We start from the raw sequence: 21187 nt of genomic DNA on the forward strand, positions 1-21187 counted from the left end.
CAATTCTAAATATAGAATTCAATGACCTCAATAAATTAATAGAGCTGAGCAACCAACACCACAGTCCAGTTTTAGAAGGTTTCCATTACCCAAAAAGTTTCTTCCTAGATGTCTGCAGTTAATTCCTGTTGCCACTTGTAACCCAGAGAACCACTGACTGGATTTCTGCCTCTACAAATGTGCCTTTTTAGAGATTTCTCATAAATGGAGTCAATATGTGTCTCGTGCATTTGGCTTCCTTTGAGTGAGTGAGTGAGTGAGTGAAGTTGCTCAGTCATGTCCGACTCTTTGTGACCCCGTGGACTGTAGCCTACCAGGCTTCTCCATCCACGGGATTCTCCAGGCAAGAACACTGGAGTGGGTTACCATTTCTTTCTCCAGGGGATCTTCCCGACCCAGGGATCGAACCTGGGTCTCCTGCACTGGAGGCAGATGGTTTAACCTCTGAGCCACCTGGCTTCCTTTACTTAGCATGTCTTTGAGGTTCATGAATAATAAAGCAGAGATCAGCATTCATTCCTTTTTATTGCGAAAGAGTATTCTGGTATATGGATATACCACATTTTGTAGTTTGTATCCATTATCAGTTGATGGACACTTGGATTATTTCCAGTTTGGGGCTATTATGACTAAGGCTGCTATGAAGATTTGCTTTCATGTCTTTGTGTGGAGATATGCTTTAATTTCTTTTGGATAGATTCTTGTGAATGCTTTTCTTTTATAATAATTATAATTTAAGTAAATCATTAAAAAAAATCCAGATTTTTTTCTGACTCCAATTCTTTTCTTCCCTATTTATTTTAAGCCAATTATACCAGTTCTCTAGTTTAGGTTTAGTCTGTATTTTTGTTCTTATGCACTAGCCAGAGACTCTTGCAGGACACAAACAAAACTCTGTGCTTACCAGGATCCAGGGAAAGAAAGGAGCAGTAACCACCACATGAAACTGAGCCAGACCTGCATCAGTGTTTGAGGATCTACTGGAGAGGCACGGGTCAGCAGTGACCTGCCATGGGGACAGGGACACTGTTGCCAGCAGTCCTAGGAGGTGCAGCTTGTTGGCATAAATCCTCTTGGAGGAGGTTGTCATTAGGCCTAACAGAGACTATACCCCTTCCACAGAGACTGCAAGACTCCAGGACTGGGCCACCTCAGGCCAAACTACAGGGAGGGAGCACAGACTCACACATTAGCAGATAATTGGATTAAACATTTACTGAGCACGGCCCTGCCCACCAAAGTGAAACTGAGTTTTCCCCACAGCCAGTCTCTCCCAGCAGGAAGCTTGCACTAGCCTCTTATTCTCACCCATAAGTGGGCAGAGAGAATGAAAACCACAATTACAGAAAGCTAACCATATGATCACATGGATCACAGGCTTGTGTAACTCAATAAAACCGTGAGTCATGCCATGTAGGGCCACCCAAAATGGATGGGTCATGGTGGAGAGTCCTGACAAAACGCAGTCCACTGGAGGAGGGAATGGCAAACTACTTCAGCATTTTTGCCTTGAGAACCCCATGAACGGCATGAAAAGGCAAACAGATATGACACTGAAAGATGAACTACCCAGCTCAATATGCTACTGGAGAAGAGCAGGGAAATGCTCTGGAAAGAATGAAGAGGCTGAGTCAATGTGGAAATGACACCCAGTTGTGGTTGTATCTGGTGGTGAAAGTAAAGTCCGAAGCTGTAAGGAATAGTACTTATTGTGTAGGAACCTAGAATGTTAGGTCCATGAATCAGGGTGGTCAAATTGGAAATTGGAAGTGGTCAAACAGGAGATGGCAAGAGTGAACATCGACATTTTAGGAATCAGTGAACTAAAATGGATGGAAATGGGCGAATTTAATTCAGATTACCATTATATCTATTACCGCAGGCAAGAATCCTTAGAAGAAATGGAGTAGGCTTCATAGTCAACAAGAGTCTGAAATGTAGTACAAGGGTGCAATCTCAAATACAACAGAATGATCTCCGTTTGTTTCCAAGGCAAACCATTCAACATCATAGTAATTCAAGTTTATGCCCCAACCACTAATGCTGAAGAAGATGAAGAATGGTTCTGTGAAGACCTACAAGACCTTCTAGAACTAACATCAAAAACAAATGTCCTTTCCATAACAGGGTATTAGAATCCAAAAGTAGGAAGTCAAGGGATAACCTGGAGTAACAGGCAAGTTCAGCCTTGGAGTACAAAATGAAGCACGGCAAATGCTAACAGTTTTGCCAAAAGAACGCACTGGTCATAGCAAACACCCTCTTCCAACAACACAAGAGATGACTCTGGACATGGATCATCAGATGTTCCATACTGAAATCAGGTTGATAATATTCTTTGCAGCTGAAGATACAGAATCTGTATACTCTCAACAAAAGCAAGACCAGGAGCTGACTGTGACTCAGATCTTGAACTCCTTATTGCAAAATTCAGACTTAAATAGAAAAAAGTAGGGAAAACAGCTAGGCCCTCAGGTATGACTTAAACCAAATCCCCTACGATTTTACAGTAGAGATAACAGATTCAAGGCATTAGATCTGATAGAGTGCCTGAAACACTGTAGACAGAGGTTCATAACACTGTACAAGAGATGGTGACAAAACCATCCCCAAGAAGAAATGCAAAGGGCAAAATGGTTGTTTGAGGAGGCCTTACAAATAGCTAAGAAAAGAAGAGAAGCAAAAGACAAAGGAGAAATGAAAGATATACCCATTTGAATGCAGAGTTCCAAAGAATATCAAGGAGAGATAAGAAAGCCTTCCTCAGTGATCAGTGCAAAGAAATAGAGGAAAATAATAGAATGGGAAAGATTAGAGATCTCCTCAAGAAAATCAGAGATACCAAGGGAACATTTCATGCAAAGATGGGCTCAATAAAGGACAGAAATGATATGGACCTAACAGAAGCAGAAGATAGTAAGAAGTTGCAAGAATACACAGAAGATACAAAAAAGATCTTCATGACCCACATAACTACGATCATGTGATCACTCACCTAGAGCCAGACATCCTGGAATGTGAAGTCAAGCTGTCCTTAGGAAGCATCACTACGAGCAAAGCTAGTGGAGGTGATGGAATTCCAGTTGAGCTATTTCAAATCCTAAAAGATGATGCTGTGAAAGTGCTGCATTCAATATGCCAGCATATTTGGAAAAATCAGCAGTGGCCACAGGACTGGAAAAGGTCAGTTTTCATTCCAATCCCAAAGAAAGGTAATGCCAAAGAATGTTCAAACTACTGCACAATTGCACTCTTTCACATGCTAACAAGGTAATGCTCAAAATCCTTCAAGTGAGGCTTCAACAGTATGTGAACCAAGAACTTCCAGATGTTCAAGCTGGATTTAGAAAAGGCAGGGGAACCAGAGGTCAAATTGCAAACCACCACTCAACCATAGACAAGTGAAGGGAATCCAGAAAAACATCAACATCTGCTTCACTGATGATGCTAAAATCTTGACTATGTGGATCACAACAAAATGGAAAATTGTTAAAGAGATGGGAATATCAGACCATTTTACCTGCCTCCTGAGAAACCTGTATGCAGGTCAAGAAGTAACAGAACTGAACATGGAAAAATGGACTGGTTCAAAATTGGGAAAGGAGCCATCAAGGCTGTAAACTGTCCCCTGCTTATTTAAATTATAATGCAGAGTACATCATGCAAAATGCTGGGCTAGATAAAGCACAAGCTGGAATCAACATTGCTGGGAGAAATATCAATGACTTCAGATACGCAGATGACACTACTCTAAAGGCAGACAACAAAGAAGAACTAAAGTTTCTTGATGAGGGTGAAAGAGGAGAGTGAGGAAGTATTAGTATTCAAAATACTAAGATCATGGTATCTGGTCCCATCACATCATGTGGAAAAAATGGAAACAATGGCAGATATTATATTTTTGGGCTCCAAAATCACTGTGGACAGTGACTACAGCCATGAAATTAAAAGATGCTTGCTTCTTGGAAGAAAAGCTATGACAAATCTAAATAGTATATTATAAAGCAGAGATACCACTTTCCCAAAAAAGGTCCATCTAGTCAAATCTATGGTTTTTCCAGTAGTCATGTATGGATATGAAAGTCTGACCATCAAGAAGACTGAGTGCTGAAGAACTGATGCTTTCGAATTGTGCTAGAGAAGACTCTTCAGAGTCCCTTGGACAGCAAGGAGATCAAACTAGTCAATCCTAAAAGAATTCTACCCTAAATATTCATTGGAAGGACTGATGCTGAAGCTCCAACACTTTGCCCACTTGATACAAACAGCTGACTCACTGGAAAAGACCCTGATGGTGGGAAAGATTGAGGACAGGAGAAGAAGGATGAGATGGTTAGATGGCATCACAAATTCAATGGACATGGGTTTGAGCAAACTCCAGGAGATATGAAGGACAGGGAAGCCTAGCGTGCTGCAGACCATGGGGTCACAAAGAGTGGGACATGACTGAGCAACTGAACAACAAAAATATGACTAACAGACTTTTAACTTATTCAAACTACTTGACCTTCTCTTGTTGACTATTTAAGACATTATAATTTTTCCATATAACAGACCTAGGAGAGCAGAAAATATTAATTTAAAATATGACTTAATATTTAAAACCTCTGTATGGGGATTTTTGATTCAATTATTATTTTTACCAAATTTCTATATAGGCCAATTTGGTTTTATTATTTTACCTAAAATATTCAGCTAAATTATCTACAGTTCCTGAAACCAATCAGCCCCTTCATGGATCACTGTCTTGTGGTGGTGAAGGGACGTGTCAGACTCAGTGAAGCCATGAGCCATGCCATGTAGGGCCACAAACACAGACGGGTGAAGTGGAGAGTTCTAAAAAAACATGGTCCACTGGAGGAAGGAATGGCAAACTACTCCAGGATTCTTGCCATGAGAACCCAATGAAGTGTATAAAAAGGCAAAAAGATACGACACCGAAAGACAAGGCCCACAGGCTGGATGGTGTCCAATATGCTACCAGAGAAGAGCAGAGGACAACTACTAATAACAGCTCCAGAAACAATGACGTGGCTGGTCCAAAGCAACAGTGATGCCTGGTTGTGGATGTGTCTGGTGATGAAAGTAAAATCCAATACTATTAAGAAAAGAATTACATAGGAACCTGGAACGTTAGGTCTACAAATCAAGGTATACTGGATGTGGTCAGCAGGAGATGGCAAGAAAAAACACTGACATCTTAGGAATCAGTGAACTAAAGTGGATGGGAATGAGTGAATTTAATTAAGATGACCATGTATCTACTACTGTGGGCAAGAATCCTATAGAAGAAATGAAGCAGTCCTCATAATCAACAGAAGAGTCTAAAATGCAATACACTTGGGTGCAACCTCAAAAATGACAGAATGATCTCGGTTCATTTCCAAGACAAGCCATTCAACACCAGAGTAACCCAAGTCTATGCCCCAACGGATGTAGAAGAAGCTCAAGTTGATCAGTTATACAAAGACCTACAAGACCTCCTAGAATTAACATCAAAAGAATATGTTCTATTTAACAGAGGGGACTGGAATGCAAAAGTAGGAAGTCAAGATACCTGGAGTAACAGGCAAGTTTGGCCTTGGTGTACAAAACAAAGCAGGGCAAAGGCTAACAGAATTCTGCCAAGAGAAAACACTGGTCAAAGCAAACACCCTTTTTCAACAAAACAAGAGATGACTTTACACATGGACTTCACTAGATGGTCAATACCAAAATCAGACTGATTACATTCTTTGTAGCCGAAGATAGACAAATTATATACAGTCAGAGAAAATAAGACCTGGAGTTGACTGTGCCTCAGGTCATCAGCTCCTTACAGCAAAATTCATGCTTAAACTAAAGAAAGTGGGGAAAACCACAAGGCCCATCAGGTACGACCTAAATCAAATCCCTTATGATTATACAGTGGAGGTGACGAATAGATTCAAGGGATTAGATCTAGTAAATAAAGTGCCTGAAGAACTATGGACAGAGGTTCATAATATTGTACAGAAGGCAGTGAGCAAAACCATCCCAAAGAAAAAGAAATGAAAAAAGGCAAAGTGTCTGAGCAGGCTTTACAAAATGGTTGTCAGAGGAAAGAGAATTGAAAGCGAGGGAGAAAGGGAAAGGTATACTCAACTGAATGCAGAGTTTGAGAGAAATGCAAGGTCAGAGGAGAAGGCCTTCTTCAACGAACAGTGCAAAGAAACAGAGGAAAACAACAGAATGGAAAGGCTAGAGAGCTCTTCTAGAAAACTGGATATATCAAAAGAACATTTCATCCAAAGAGGAGCACAATAAAGGACACAAACTGTATGGACCTAACAGAAGCAGAAGTGGTATAGAAGAGATGGCAAGAATACATACACAGAAGAACTGTACAAAGAAGACCTTAATGACCCAGATAACTACGTTGGTGTCATCACGCATTCAGAGCCAGACATTCCGGAAGTGTGCAGTCAACCAGGCCTTAGGAAGCACTGCTGTCAGTAAAGCCAGTGGAGATGATGGAATCCCAGCAGAGCTATTTAAAATCCTAAACAAGGATGGTATTAAAGTGCTGCACTCAGTATGTCAGCAAATTTGGACTATCCAGCAGTGGCCCCAGGACTAGAAAACTTCAATCTTCATCCCAAATCCCAAGGGTAATACTAAAGATGTCTGAACTACTGGACAATTATATTCATCTCCCATGCTAGTAAGGTTATACTCAAAATCCTTCAAGCTAGCCTTCAGTGGTATGTGAACTAAGAACTTACAGATATTCAAACTGGGTTTAGAAAAGGCAGAAGAACCAGAGATCAAACTGCCAACATTTGCTGGATCACAGAGAAAGCAAGGGAATTCCAGAAAAATATCTACCTCTGTTTGATTGACTACATTAAAGACTTTGACTGGTGGATCATAACAAACTGTGGAAAATGCTTAAAGAGATGGGAATACCACACCGTATTATCTGTTTCCTGAGAAACCTGTAGGCGGGTCAAGAAGCAATAGTTAGAACCTTGTATGGAACAACTAACTAGTTCAAAATTGAGAAAGGCATACGACAAGGCTGTTTATTATCACCCTGTTTCTTTAACTTTTATGCAGAGCACATCATGCAAAACACTGGGCTGGATGAGTTACAAGCTGGAATCAAGACTGCTGGGAGAAATATCAACAACCTCAGACATGCAGATGATACCACTTTAATGGCAGAAAGCGAAGAGGAAGCAAAAAGCCACTTGATGAGGGTGAAAGAAGACAGCAAAAAAGCCCGCTTAAAATTCAATATTAAAAAACTAAGATCATGGCATCTGGTTCCATCCCTTCATGGCAAACAGAAAGGGAAAAGGTGGAAGTAGTTCCAGATTTCCTCTTACTAGGCTCTAAAATCACTGCAGATGTTGACTGCAGCCATGCAATTAAGAAACGAATGGTTCTTGGCAGGAAAGTTATGACAAACCTAGACAGTGTATTAAAAAGCAAAGACACCCCTTTGCTGACAAAGGTCTACTAGTCAAGGCTATTGTCTTTCCAGTAGTCATGTATGGATGTGAAAGCTGGACCATAAAGAAGGCTGAGCACCAAATAATTGATGCTTTTGAACTGTGGTGCTGGAGAAGACTCTTGAGAGTCTCTTGGACTGCAAGGAGATCAAACTAGTCAACCCTAAAAGAAATCAACCCTGAATACTCATTGGAAGGACTGATGTGGAAGCTGAAGCTCCAATACTCTGGCTAACCTGATGTGAACTGCTGACTCATTGGAAAAGATCCTGATGCTGGGAAAGACTGAAGGCAGAAGAGGGTGACAGAGGATGAGACAGTTGGATGGCTTCACCAATTCGATGAACATGAACCTGGGGAAACTCTAAGAAATGGTGAAGGGCAGGGAGGCCTGGTGTGCTTCAGTCCATGGGTTGCAGATTTGGACACAACTTGGCAACTGTACAACAACAAACCAATTAGGTCCAATTACATGCTCTGTGAATTTTGCTCTCCTCTGTTTATCTTATTACAAGCTTCTCATGTTTTTTATTTTCTGTTCCTTTCTACCTGAATGTATTCCTACAAACATGCAAAGGGCTCCTTGAAGAACTTTATCTTAAAACTACTGGGTGCATAAATTATTGTGGATGTTCAATAAAAGTTTAATTGGACTGCACAAAATTTCTAGCTTTTTTAGTACAATGAAACTTGGCTGCTGGATTTTTATTTCAACTTGGAATTGCAACGTAGTTAACCTACATATCTCATTCTTCTAACTAATTACTTCAGTGTGAACTCATGGTTTTTGATACACAAAAATAAAAATGCAAAAAAGAAAATATACATATAGGGGTGTACATGTATGTTGTCGTCGTGCCACTCAGTTGTGTCCAACTCTTTGTGATCCCATGGACGCCAGGCCTCCCTGTTTTCCCATGTGTATCCTTTAGCTTGTCTGCTGAGGGCTTGGGAGCAGGAACAACCCAAACAGCAATAAACAATCTAGTGTCCAGATCTTAGTTTCTATATACTCTACTAAAATGGCTGATTCTAAGGTTGAACAGGCAAAGGATGAACTGAGCCTAGAACTCCTTTGTGTATCAGAAAGAAAAGAAGTGTTGGAAAGATTGAGAAATGTCAAAAGAACAAAGAAGCCAGGCTGAAGGGCATTCCACTAGCCTAAATCAGAGGCAACTTGAAAATCTAAATAATGATAACAATGGATTATAATCCAAAGAATGATACAGAAAGCTGTAAGTCTGTAGTGATTTAATAAATGAATAAATTGAAAATTTGATGAAAAACAGGGTAACTCACAAGATCTCAAATTGCCCTCCCCACAAATAATTATAAAGGGAAACAAAAAACCTTAATGAGAAATCTACATACATTCTTATTAAGAAGTTACAACGCACCTCATCAGTAATTCCTGGAGAAGGAAATGGCAACCCACTCCAGTATTCTTCCTGGAGAATCCCATGAACAGAGAAGCCTGGCAGGCTACAGACCATGGGGTTGCAAAGAGTCGGACATGACTGAGCACAACACAGCAGCATGAGTAATCGCAAAAATCTAAATTGCATGCCACCTGATAGGGTTCAATGACAAAGACGTATAATTACTTCTGTGATATTCCTGCCAATGATGAATAATCTGAATTATCAGTAGAATCATGTAGCAGAAAGAAAAGAATGAATATTCTCATGAAAGTAAGGTAGGTATTCAAGACTGAAAGTGACCAAGCAGACTTGACAAGTAAATGCAATATATGATTCTGAACTGGATCCTTTTTCTATATAGAATACTATTAGGATTGAACTGGTAAATCACAAATGGGATCCAAAGATTGGATGGTAGTAATGGATCAAGGTCAATTTTCTGATTTTGATGTTTGTATTGTAGTTTTATAGGACACTTGCCCTTGCTTATAGGAAAGAGACTAAAGTATTTTTGGTCATGGGACATAATGTCAGCTACTTTCTTTCAAATGGGACAGAATTTGAAAAAAAGGTTCTCTTTGAACTTTTCTATTAATATAAGCGTGAGATTAAAAAAAGAGAGAAAGAATACTATTGCATTAGATTGCGAGCTCTCTCTTCTAACCTTCTATTGTTTTGTTCTACCAGGGCCCTCCCTGCATGTATCAGGTATTCAATCAGCGCGCCTGATTTACTGAATGACAAAAGGAAATCACTGTGGCTGCCATGCAAAAGAGCATCCTGAAACACAGTAAGAATAGAAGAGGAGCGACTTGTTAGAAAGGTACTAAAACACTCCAGTAAAAAACGGCCTGAATTGGTGAGAACAGTGATGTCAGAGAAGTAAAGATTACATAAATATTTAGGCTATGACTTCAAAAGATGTTGTGTTATGGAAACGGAGGTGAGAGAAAGGTGGCATAAAGGACGACTCCCAGGTTTCTGGCAAAACCAACCTGATGATGGCATTTACTGATAATGGAAATACAAGTGGAAGAATTCAGAAGAGACAAGGAGTGGGACAGCTCAGGACAGTGAGTTAAATATGTTGAATTTGAGGCACTTGTAAAACACTTCAATAGAGATACTGTACAAGTTGTATGTGTCTGGAACTTAAAAGTAAAAGCACCTATGCAGGTAGTGCAGGACTGAGAAGAGAAGATGGCCTCAAAGAAAACTTTCAAGGCTAGTGAATGGAGGAAGAGCCAGAAAAGCTGACTTATAAGGCACAGCCAAAAGAGGTTAAGAAGAAACCAGGAAAGTGTGGTGTTAAAAAAAAAAGAGAGAGAGAGAGAGAAGAGAACATTTCAAGAAGAAGACATAATTGGAGTTAAATGGTGCTACAAAGTCAAGTAAAACAAGGACAGGAAATACCCATTAGATTTAACGAGACTGACATCATTGCTATGTAAGTGGAAGAAGCCAGATGGGTAAGCTGAGAAGTGACAGAAGGTAAGAAAACTGAGACAATAACTGTAGACATCAATTTGAGATGGTTCCCTTTAAGGAAAGGAATAAACAAGATGGTAGAGGGAATGGAATCCAGGGTTAAGAGAGGTTTGATTGTTTTAAAATGGAGAAATCTGGACATTTATATGCTGGGGGACCAAAAAAAACTACTGAGATAAATTTAATGACACAGGATAAAAGAGAAAACTGAGAATGCAGGTTTTCTTAATTCCATGCTGGAGTTTGTCACAGAGGCCCCAAACATTCAGTTAAAGTGATTTTGAAAGTACAATGGTTATTCATTAGACTACTAGAATTTTATTTAGTAAAGAGTTCTAAAGTCATCCAGCACCATCTGAGACTCAAAGAAGTTAGGTGACTAACTTACCTGCTCAAGGTCACATGGTTACTATATGGTAGAGCTATGACCCAGGGGTTTCTGACTGCATGCTCTTTCCACGATCCCAGAGTGACTATATATGATCTGAGTATTCTGCAGAAGTGCATTTGGAGTCTTAAGGGTGGTGAAGGTAGAAGAAAGAGATGTGGGTTGGAGAGAATGTGGACACATTCGAGAGTCTGGAATCCCCATTCCTATTTCACGGAAGTTCCCCTTCTGTTTAATAAACTAGGGTCCTGGATAAGATTTAAGGAAAAAAAAAAAAGGCAAACAATGATCAAAGAAATGTAAAAATACACATACTTTAAAACTTGCTTACCGGGTAATAGCACTGAACAGTCCACGGATGCGTGCTTTATGTCTAGATACAAAGGCTTCAGTAAATATTACTCCTCTGTTATCAAGATCAATGTGTCCATTAATAATTCTACCTAGTCGCTGAGTTAGTGCCTGAGGGTAAAGATGGATGAAAATTCTTATTAAAATGATAGAACAAAATTACAGATTTACATGTGTACAGGTTTACTAAAGTCATGCGGCATGCTGATGTTGTATTAATCATACGACTGAGTAATTTCAGCAAGCATGAATTAACAAGATACATAAAGTAAAATGAAGACTTACGATCTAGGAAACTTCATAATCTTATGGTGAAGACAAGAACTGAATGAGTCTAATAACTGATATGTTAAAAAACTCAGCTACCTGCTAATAAGGCCACAGGCAGCCTGAAACACAGACAACCAAGACATTTACAAGGATCCTGGAGAGGATCCTATATGGAACTGCTAATACTAACAGAGAAATAAATATTATCCCAAGATTCTGCAACCTAGGGATACATAAAACCTGAAAAGTTATACTCTGTGATGTAAATATTAACAAACTGTGTCCATAAATCTATACTGACAGACAACCTGATTTCTTGGTAACCTGAGGAGAGCATTTCTCCACAGCTACACTATGACTGGGATCAGGTTTATGAAATAAGCTTGGACATATTTCCCTTTCCAGGACAAGTTAAATCTATTTGAGTCAGCCTGGCTGATACTTCTATGGTACAGAAAAATGGTTTCCAAACAACTTTTTTTTAAGGATCCATTTTTTTGCTGCCCCATGAGGCATGCGGGATCTTAGTTCTGTGAGCCAGGATTAAACCCATGCCCTTAGCATTGGAATTGGAAGCTCAGAGTCTTATCCACCAGACTGTCAGGGAAGTCCCCCAAACCACTTCTTAGTGAGCTTTTACAATACTGCCTATGATACTGAGAAAAATTAAAACTGAAAAAAGAATATATATATATTTCTAAAATGTATCAGTAGCACAATAAGAAACCACTTGATCTGTTCTGATATTTTAATGTAAAACTGACTAAAAGTATCTTTTTTTTTGCCTTCTGTGATTTACATGTATTTGCTCATTTTATCTTCTGTAATTTACATACACTTGCTCAGGAGCTTAGTTCTCCTGAAATACTTTGTAAAACAGATCTATATGCTCAATGGTATTTTAGATGCAATGAGGAGGAATCACCCACTTAAAATGAGTGAGTAAATCTGTTTCATTATAAATTAATCTCATGCAATTATGGTTTGGTAATTTCTGTAAGATGGATTTTTTTAAAGTATACCTAAAATGATTTGGCTTTTCCCTTATTTGTTTCAGTAAATATATAAACAAAACCATCATTTATTGAGTATTTCCTCTAGGCCAGCCATTTCACCAGATATACCATGTATTCGACACCTTACTGACATCTATGAGAGACAATTATTCCCATTTTCAGATACGTAACTTGAAGCACAAATAGGCATAAAAATAATTTTTCTGACCCTAAGTAACAAAGCAGTGTCATAGACAGAATTCAAAGCATGGCCTGTTTAACTTCCACTGTTCCAAACAGACTTCTAAAACGTTAAACAACTTTAAGAAAACTGAAATAACAAGGAAATAGCCTCTATTTTCAGGCACCATTGTAATTTAACTTATAATTTGATTTGAGTATTGACACAAGTACCAAAAATTAAGTGACTATAAGCCATTCCTTGATTTCTCTCCCTATCATGCTCTCAGTTTAGAGGAGGAAGAAAGGTGACATCAAAAGAAGTGGGTACTATTGACATCTGGGGAAGAAAATTTTCTACTGGGAAGGAATGCTCTGTGCACTGCAGGATGTTTAGCAGCATCTGTGACCTTTACCACACAAGATGCCAGTAGCACCTCTTATAAATTATAATCTTCATCAGCTGTTTCTTAAATTATAACTAGCAATCAGAACTGAAGATATTCTTGCTAAAGAAGCATTCAATAAAGATATACACTTCTGGTATACTTGCTACTGCATCCAAGCAGGCTGAGACCTTAAGTCTACCAAGTTTAGGTATCTCTGGGTTCAGGAATGGAGAAGGCAATGGCACCCCACTCCAGTACTCTTGCCTGGAAAATCCCATGGATGGAGGAGCCTGGTGGGCTGTATAGTCCATAGGGTCGCTAAGATTCAGACACAACTGAGCAACTTCACTTTCACTTTTCACTTTCATGCATTGGAGAAGGAAATGGCAACCCACTCCAGTGTTCTTGCCTGGAGAATCCCAGGGACGGGGGAGCCTGGTGGGCTGCCATCTATGGGGTCGCACAGAGTTGGACACGACTGAAGCGGCTTAGCAGCAGCAACAGGGTTCAGGAAGATTAAAATCACTTCTAAACAATCTTATCAGAGCCGTCAGTGTTTAAGTATCCCCCAAATATATTGCTAGAACATAGTCAAAACTAGAGAATAGTCAAAACACTTGCAAAAAAACAAATAATAGTAAGTCTAGTTTATTCCCACCCTTTCAAACTTGGCATTTATTTGAAAAGACAAATTATACCATTAAGGAAAAAAAATACCTGTGTCAGAAAGTTTCCAGGAAGATCATAGGTTTTACACAGTTCTGCTATGGTTACTTGACCACTTTCCTGTAATTTATCATTTACTTCTTCTGCTAAACGATCCAAATAGTTCCTAATAGTTTAAATTAAAAAAAAAAAAGGAAAAACTTAATTAGGAATAATAATTTTTCTCTTTCTTTTTATGTTTAATTTCTGCTGCAATAAGGCACTCCCCAAAAGTAATTAATATGGTATGTTTAGGTAAACACCATTCATTAATTATAGTCTGAAATTTTTCTTATCAATGTAACTAAATGGAAGGTTAATCAAATAAATGCTGAAATTGTTTTCAACAGTTAAAATTCTACAGTCATTTTCATTAGGACTTTTTAACAATTCTGCTTTCAGAGTTAAGTTCACATAGGAAAGATGATAAAAATTGTGTTTTGTGTTGCTTTAAAACAACAGAAAAAATTAAAAGTTTATATTATTCCCAAGTATTCCACACAAGTAAGCACTTACTTTTTAAGCACAATAATGAAAATCAGTACTGGAAGAGTACTAAAAAATGCCATAGTGCCACAGTTATTCTAAATTTAAGTATAAACTTACAAAAAAAGAAACACAAAAAGGTATTCTTAATTATTGTACTTACTCATCTATCAGTTGTCCCAATACTAGTTGAACATGTTTTTCTGATTTAACAATGTCACCAATTCTATTTTCAATATGAGTCAGATCCACATTAATTGCCTGGAAAATAAGTACACATTCTATTAGTGATAAGTTAATATTGTTTTAAAATTTGAAATTATATATTTTAGAACTTTTAAAAAAATGAAAACTTACTTCCCCTTAGATGAATTTCAAATTGATTTGAAATATTATAAAAAATCTCAAACAATTAGGGGCTTATTGCTTATTCACTTTCATTTCTGAACCTGTACACTTTCACTCGCTAAGAAAGCTTGCACTACAAAAATCACACAACTTCAAAGGTCTTTTCACCTCCAGAGTCCCACCTAGTCCCCAGGGAGGCAGACAGGAGTGAGAGGGAGCGCCTGAAGCAGTGCAACAGGCAGGTCCTGACCTGCTGACATCATGCAGTGAGTATGTGAGTCTATGACCCAAACTGCCCACTGCCTCTGAGCAATCACTGGACTGCTGCCCCATGGGGAGCCTCCTGGCCCAAAGACCATCCCAGCCCTGATTCTCTCACTAGAGAGAGGCTCTGCAGGCCAGCACTCAGGGGGTCAAGCCTGCTGATACATCTCAGCCCATGGTGTGATCCATGGGCTTGTAAAGAAGTCAGCCAAACCCACTGTCAGGGTCGTGAATGAGGTTTCTCAGCAGATCCTGGCTCGTGGTTCTGAGATAGGAGGTAGATGGGTCCCTGAGCTAAACAGCTGGAGATTGTCAAGTGGAGTAAACTGGACCTTTGCTTCCCCTAGACATTTCAAGGATAAACTTAATAGCAGAAGCTGAGCTCTGCTGGAGTCAAGAAATAAGATGACTACATCTATCACTCCTGAGGTCAGGATCTCCAGGACTGCACATGTGTAGAAAGACTTGGGGGTCAAAAACGGAGGGGTGCTATCCCATAATAGGTGCTGTCAACCTCCTATAGGTTTCCATGCTGGAATCCATCTTGGCAAAAAGATGCATAAGTATATCAGGAAGAGCCTTGGGTCAAGTCTGAGGTGGGAAATGAAGAAAGATGACTGGCCAGAGGAAATAAAAAACCAAGGAAAAACTGCTTCCATATAAGTGATTTAAATCACCTCTCTGGGATGCTCCTCATTAGGGAGGACACCCACACTCTTTCCTGTGTGTGTATTTCTGCTTTGTTTTAAATAGACTGCTTCTTTGTTCTCTTTGCATGTACTACGCTTCCAATAAATTCTGTGTCTGCTTTAAAATGTTTCTTTGTGGAATTCTTTCTCTGAAGAAGAAAAGAACCAAGGTCCTCTCACTTGCCATCATCATCTGGTGCCATGATTCGGATTGCTGCCAAGGTAATTTGCAGGTCTCGCTCAACTATGGCAAGAGATCTCTGCAAGCACTATCTTCTTTGCTTCTCCTTTGGATTGTGCCTTTCTTTCCTACTTATCTTGCACAGAAGGGCCTGTTTTTCACTACATATGTTCAACATCCTCCTGGGAAAAGATCTTTTGCTTTTTATTTCTAAACTGCCAGTGCTGTCTTCATCAGGCTGAGTGCACAGGTACCCTGAGGTCTTATCTTTGTTACAAAACACACACATCTGAAATAATTATGCTTCTCAACTCTAATTCCTCCAAGAGATTTTCCTTTTACTTCTCAGCTGCCCCCTCACCCTGACCCCAGGCGTTGGCAACCCACACACTGCTACAGCCAGCCTAGTGAGCTGGCCAATTCTCAGTAGATCACAACATAAATTTTATAAATACTCAATCCTGAGGAGTACACCCCAGTGTAGGAAATCTTGTTATAGGACACAGGGGAGATCTGTTGTCTTGTCTATAAAGGCTTAAGGGAAAAACTGGCAACTGCTTTGCACTGGTTCAAATGTCCACCATAGGCAGGGAGGGAGAGCACCTTTAAAGGAACCAAAGCTGACCAGAGATGTCTGGTTAGAAAGCAGTGAGGGAGTAGAGGATGCTCCAAAGCCCATCAGCATAAAGATCAAAGGTAATTCAGAGGATGTTATGAATCCCTTACAGGTGCCTCCTAGTAATGTTTCCAGGATGCTGGACTTCATTTCTAGGACTGCTGTTCTTGGTTGCAGGTTATTCAACATGGGAGGATCTCCTTCTAAACCCAAAGAAACACCCCTTGAAAACGCTCCTAGGACACTAAGTTTTTTTGTTCTTTCTGTCCACTTTCAGTTATAAACACCACTGACGGTACCCCTGGGACAACATTTCATCAGCCAGTCTGCCCCTCTTATTAATGTCGGTTTAAGCACTATTTGGTCTAAATTTTAGCTATAAAACTATGAATACAAAAAAAGATAATCTTTTTTGACACTGTGAGACCACAATATTCTTTAGATTCCAGAGAAAACTCGTTAAAACTCTTTTGAAATTGCAAAATTGGTTCCTCCTTAAATTTGTTTTTAATTGGAGGATAACTGCTTTACAATATTGTGTTGGCTTTTGCCATACAACAACATGAATCAGTCATAAGTATGCATATGTTCCCCTCCCTCTTGAACCTCCTCCAACTCCATCCCACCCCTCTAGATTGTCATAGAGTACCACTTTGGGTTCCCTGTGTTATACAGCAACTTCCCATTAGCTAGCTATTTTACACATGGTAATGAGTAAAAATATGTTTCATGCTTTTCTCTCAATCTGTCCCACCTCTCCTTCCCCAACTCTTTCCACAAGTATTTTCTCTATGTCTGCATCTCTATTCCTGCCCTACAAATAGATTCATCAGTACCACTTTTCTAGATTCCACATATATGCATTAATAATGTACTTCACTCAGTGTAACAAGCTACAGGTATATCCACCTCACTATAACTGACTCAAATGCATTCCTTTTCATGGATGAGTAACATACCATTGTTTAAATGTACCAAAACTTCTCTATCCATTCATCTGTTGATGGACATCTAGGTTGCTTCCATGTCCTAGCTACTGTAAACAGTGCTCTAATAAACACTGGGGTACATGTATCTTTTTGAATTATGGTTTTCTTAGGGTTAAAGTTCCAAAATATAAAAGCAACTCATGCAACTTACTTAAGAAAAATAAACAACCCAATCAAAAAAGTGGGTGGAAGACTTAAAACAGACACTTCTCAAAAAAATTGGTTCTTTTGTACAGGCAATTAGAGAAAGTTAGCTTGTTAAAATATTTTTTTCCTTTGGAATTCTGACCTTGAGAGAAAACACACCTAGAAGAAAGCTTGAAGTTAACTCTTACTATGTCCTTGAGATACAAACACAGCCCACTTTTCCTGGGACTTTGCCCTTGGATTCATTAGTAGAACTGCAAGCAAAGGTTAAAAAAAAAAATGCAAAGAGGCATTTTAAACCTTGAGCAGAAACTGTGAGACCTCTGTTAGTCTGGATTTATGTATGTCTCTAGTACGTGTCTTTGCCTTTGGATAATATTGCTGAAGTTAATCTGTGTGGATCACAACAAATTGTGGAGAATGTAAAGAGATGCAAATACCAGACCACCTTACCTGCCTCCTGAGAAACCTGTGTGCAGGTCAAGAAGCAACAGTTAGAAACCTACATGGAACAAGTGACTGGTTCAAAATTGGGAAAGGAGTACATCAAGGTTGTATATAGTCATCCTGCTTATTTAACTTATATGCAGAGTACACCATGTGAAATGCCGAGCTAGATGAATCACAAGTAGGAATCAATGTTTCTGGGAGAAATATCAACATCCACAGATATGCAGATGATACCACCCTAATGGCAGGCAGAAAGTGAAGAGGTACTAAAGAGCCTCTTGATGAAGGTGAAAGAGGAGAGTGAAAAACCTGGTTTAAAACTCAACATTCAAAAAACTAAGATCAGTGCTGTTCAGTTCAAGATGGCAGAGTAGCCGGATATGTGCTTATCTCCTCCTGCAACACCACAAAAACTGCAACTAGCTGTTGATCAACCACTGACAGGAGAATGCTAGAACCCACCAAATAAGATACCCCATGTCCAAAGACAAAGAAGAAGCCACAACAAGATGGTAGGAGGGGGCACAATCACTGTAAAATAAAATTCCATTCCTGTGGGGTGGGTGACCCACAAACTGGAGAACAATAATATCAAAGAGGTACTCTCATTGTTGTGAAGCTTCTGAACCCCACATCAGGCTTCCCAGCCTGGGGATCTGATAAGAGGAGCCGGAACCCCCATGGAATCTGGCCTTGAAGGCCAGTGGAATCTGTTTGCATGACTTCCACAGGACTGAGGGAAACAGAGACTCTAATCTTGAAGGGCACAAACAAAATCTTGCAGGCACCAATACCCAGAGGAAAGCAGCAGTGACCCAACAGGTGACTGAACCAAAACTACCTGCTAGTGTTGGATGGTCTCCTGTGGAGGCATGGGTTGGCAGGGGCTCACCACAGGGACCAGGGCCCTGGCAGCGCATCACGTTGGGAAAGTCTCCCTTGCAGTTCACCATTAATGTTACCATAGAGCCCATAGGAACCAGAGGTCAAACTGCCATATCCGTTGGGTCATCGAAAAAACAAGAGAGTTCTAGAAAAACATCTATTTCTGCTTTATTGACTATTTCAAAGCCTTTGTGTGGATAACAACAAAGTGTGGAAAATTCTTAACAGATGGGAATACCAGTCCACCTGACTGGTATTCTGCATGCAGGTCAGGAAGCAACAGTTAGCCTTGACTAGATGGACCTTTGTTGGCAAAGTAATGTCTCTACTTTCTAATATGTCTAGGTTGCTCATAACTTTTCTTCCAAGGAGCAAGGGTCTTTTAATTTCATGGCTTAGTCACAATCTGCAGTGATTGTGGAGCCCAAAAAAATAAAATCAGCCACTGTTTCCCCATCTATTTGCCATGAAGTGATGGGACTGCATGCCATGATTTTAGTTGTCTGAATGTTCAGCTTTAAGCCATTTTTTTTACTCTCCTCTTTCACTTTCATCAAGAGGCTTTTGAGTTCCTCTTCACTTTCTGCCATAAGGGTGGTGTCATCTGCATATCTGAGGTTATTGATATTTCTCCCGGCAATCTTGATTCCAGCTTGTGCTTCATCCAGCCCAGCATTTCGTATGATGTTCTCTGCATATAAGTTAAATAAGCAGGGTGACAATATAAAGCCTTGACATACTCCTTTCCCGATTTGGAACCATGTCTAGTTCTAAATGTTGCTTCTTGACCTGCATACAGATTTCTCAGGAGGCAGGTCAGGTGGTCTGCTATTTCCATCTCTTTCAGAATATTCCAGTTTGTTGTGATCCACAGAGTCAACAGCTTTGGCATAGTCAATAAAGCAGTAGTAGATGTTTTTCAGGAACTCTCTTGCTTTTCTGATGATCCAGTGGATGTTGGCAAATTGATTTCTGGTTCCTCTGCCTTTTCTAAATCCAGCTTGAACATCTGGAAGTTCACAATTCACATACTGTTGAAGCCTAGCTTGGAGGATTTTGAGCATTATCTTCCTAGAGTGTGAGATGAGTGGAATTGTGTGGTATATTGAATTCTTTAGCATAGGCTTTCTTTGGGATTGGAATGAAAACTGACCTTCTCCAGTCCTGTGGCCACTGCTAAGTTTTCCAAAATTGCTGACACACTGAGTGCAGGACTTTCACAGCATCACTGTTTAGGATTTGAAATAGTTCAACTGGAATTCCATCACCTCCACTAGCTTTGTTTGCAGTTATGCTTTCTAAGGCCCACTTGACTTGGCATTCCAGGATGTCTGGCTCTAGGTGAGTGATCACACCATCATAGTTACCTGGGTCATGAAGATCTTTTTTGTATAGTTCTTCTGTGCATTCTTGCCACCTCTTCTTACTATCTTCTGCTTCTATTAGGTCCATACTATTTCTGTCCTTTATTGAGCCCATCTTTGCATGAAATGTTCCCTTGGTATCTCTAATTTTCTTGAAGAGATCTCTAGTCTTTCCCATTCTGTTGTTTTCCTCTATTTCTTTGCACTGATCACTGAGGAAGGCTTTCTTATCTCTCCTTGCTATTCTTTGGAACTCTGCATTCAAATGGGTATATCATTTCTTTTCTCCTTTGCCTTCAGCTTCTCTTCTTTTCTCAACTATTTGTAAGGCCTCCTCACACAGCCATATTGCTTTTTTGCATTTCTTTTTCTTGGCGATGGTCTTGCTCCCTGTCTCCTGTACCATGTCACGAATCTCTGTCCATAGTTCTTCAGGCACTCTATCAGATCGAATCCCTGGAATCTATTTGTCACTTCCACTGTATAATCATTAAGCAATTTGATTTATGTCATACCTGAGTGGTCTAGTGGTTTTCCCTACTCGCTTCAATTTCAGTCTGAATTTGTCCATAAGGAATTCATGATCTATGGCACAGTCAGCTCCCAGTCTTGTTTTTGCTGACTGTATGGAGCTTCTCCATCTTTGGCTGCAAAGAATATAATCAATCTAAGTTTGGTATTGACCATCTGGTAATGTCCATGGTAGAGTCTTCTTTTGTGTTGTTGGAAGAGGGTGTTTGCTATGACCAGTGCATTCTCTTGGCAAAACTCTGTTAGCCTTTGCCCTGCTTCATTTTGTATTCCAAGGCCAAATATGCCTATTACTCCAGGTATCTCTTGACTTCCTATTCTTGCATTCCAGTCCCCTATAATGAAAAGGACATCTTTTTTAGTGTCAGTTCTAGAAAGTCATGTAGGTCTTCACAGAACCGTTCCACTTCAGCTTATTCAGCATTTCTAGTTGGGGCATAGACTTGGATTACTATGATATTGAATGGTTTGCCTTGGAAACGAACAGAGATCATTCTGATTCCTAAGATGTTGATGTTCACTCTTGCCATCTCCTGTTTGACCACTTTCAATTTACCTTGATTCACACATTCCAG

The 21187-nt window shown here is 39.7% G+C and overlaps 1 protein-coding gene across 3 annotated transcripts in view; it reads right to left on the reverse strand.

Annotated features, from left to right (window-relative positions):
* The window catches only part of UFL1 (UFM1 specific ligase 1), a 67954-nt gene that overhangs the window by 38289 nt on the left and 8478 nt on the right, over window positions 1-21187 (reverse strand). For 2 of the 3 annotated variants that reach the window (XM_005210858.5, XM_024996562.2), the window contains exons 4-7: window positions 14312-14409; window positions 13675-13789; window positions 11104-11234; window positions 10773-10898 (exon numbers count right to left, since the gene is read on the reverse strand). In XM_005210858.5, coding sequence (XP_005210915.1) covers window positions 10773-10898; window positions 11104-11234; window positions 13675-13789; window positions 14312-14409 — 470 coding nt within the window. The remainder of the gene's footprint in view (window positions 1-10772; window positions 10899-11103; window positions 11235-13674; window positions 13790-14311; window positions 14410-21187) is intronic. The other variant, NM_001080276.2, reaches the window with a different exon arrangement.

This window comes from Bos taurus, chromosome 9 (genome assembly GCF_002263795.3).
Source record: "Bos taurus isolate L1 Dominette 01449 registration number 42190680 breed Hereford chromosome 9, ARS-UCD2.0, whole genome shotgun sequence".
NCBI lineage: Eukaryota > Metazoa > Chordata > Mammalia > Artiodactyla > Bovidae > Bos > Bos taurus.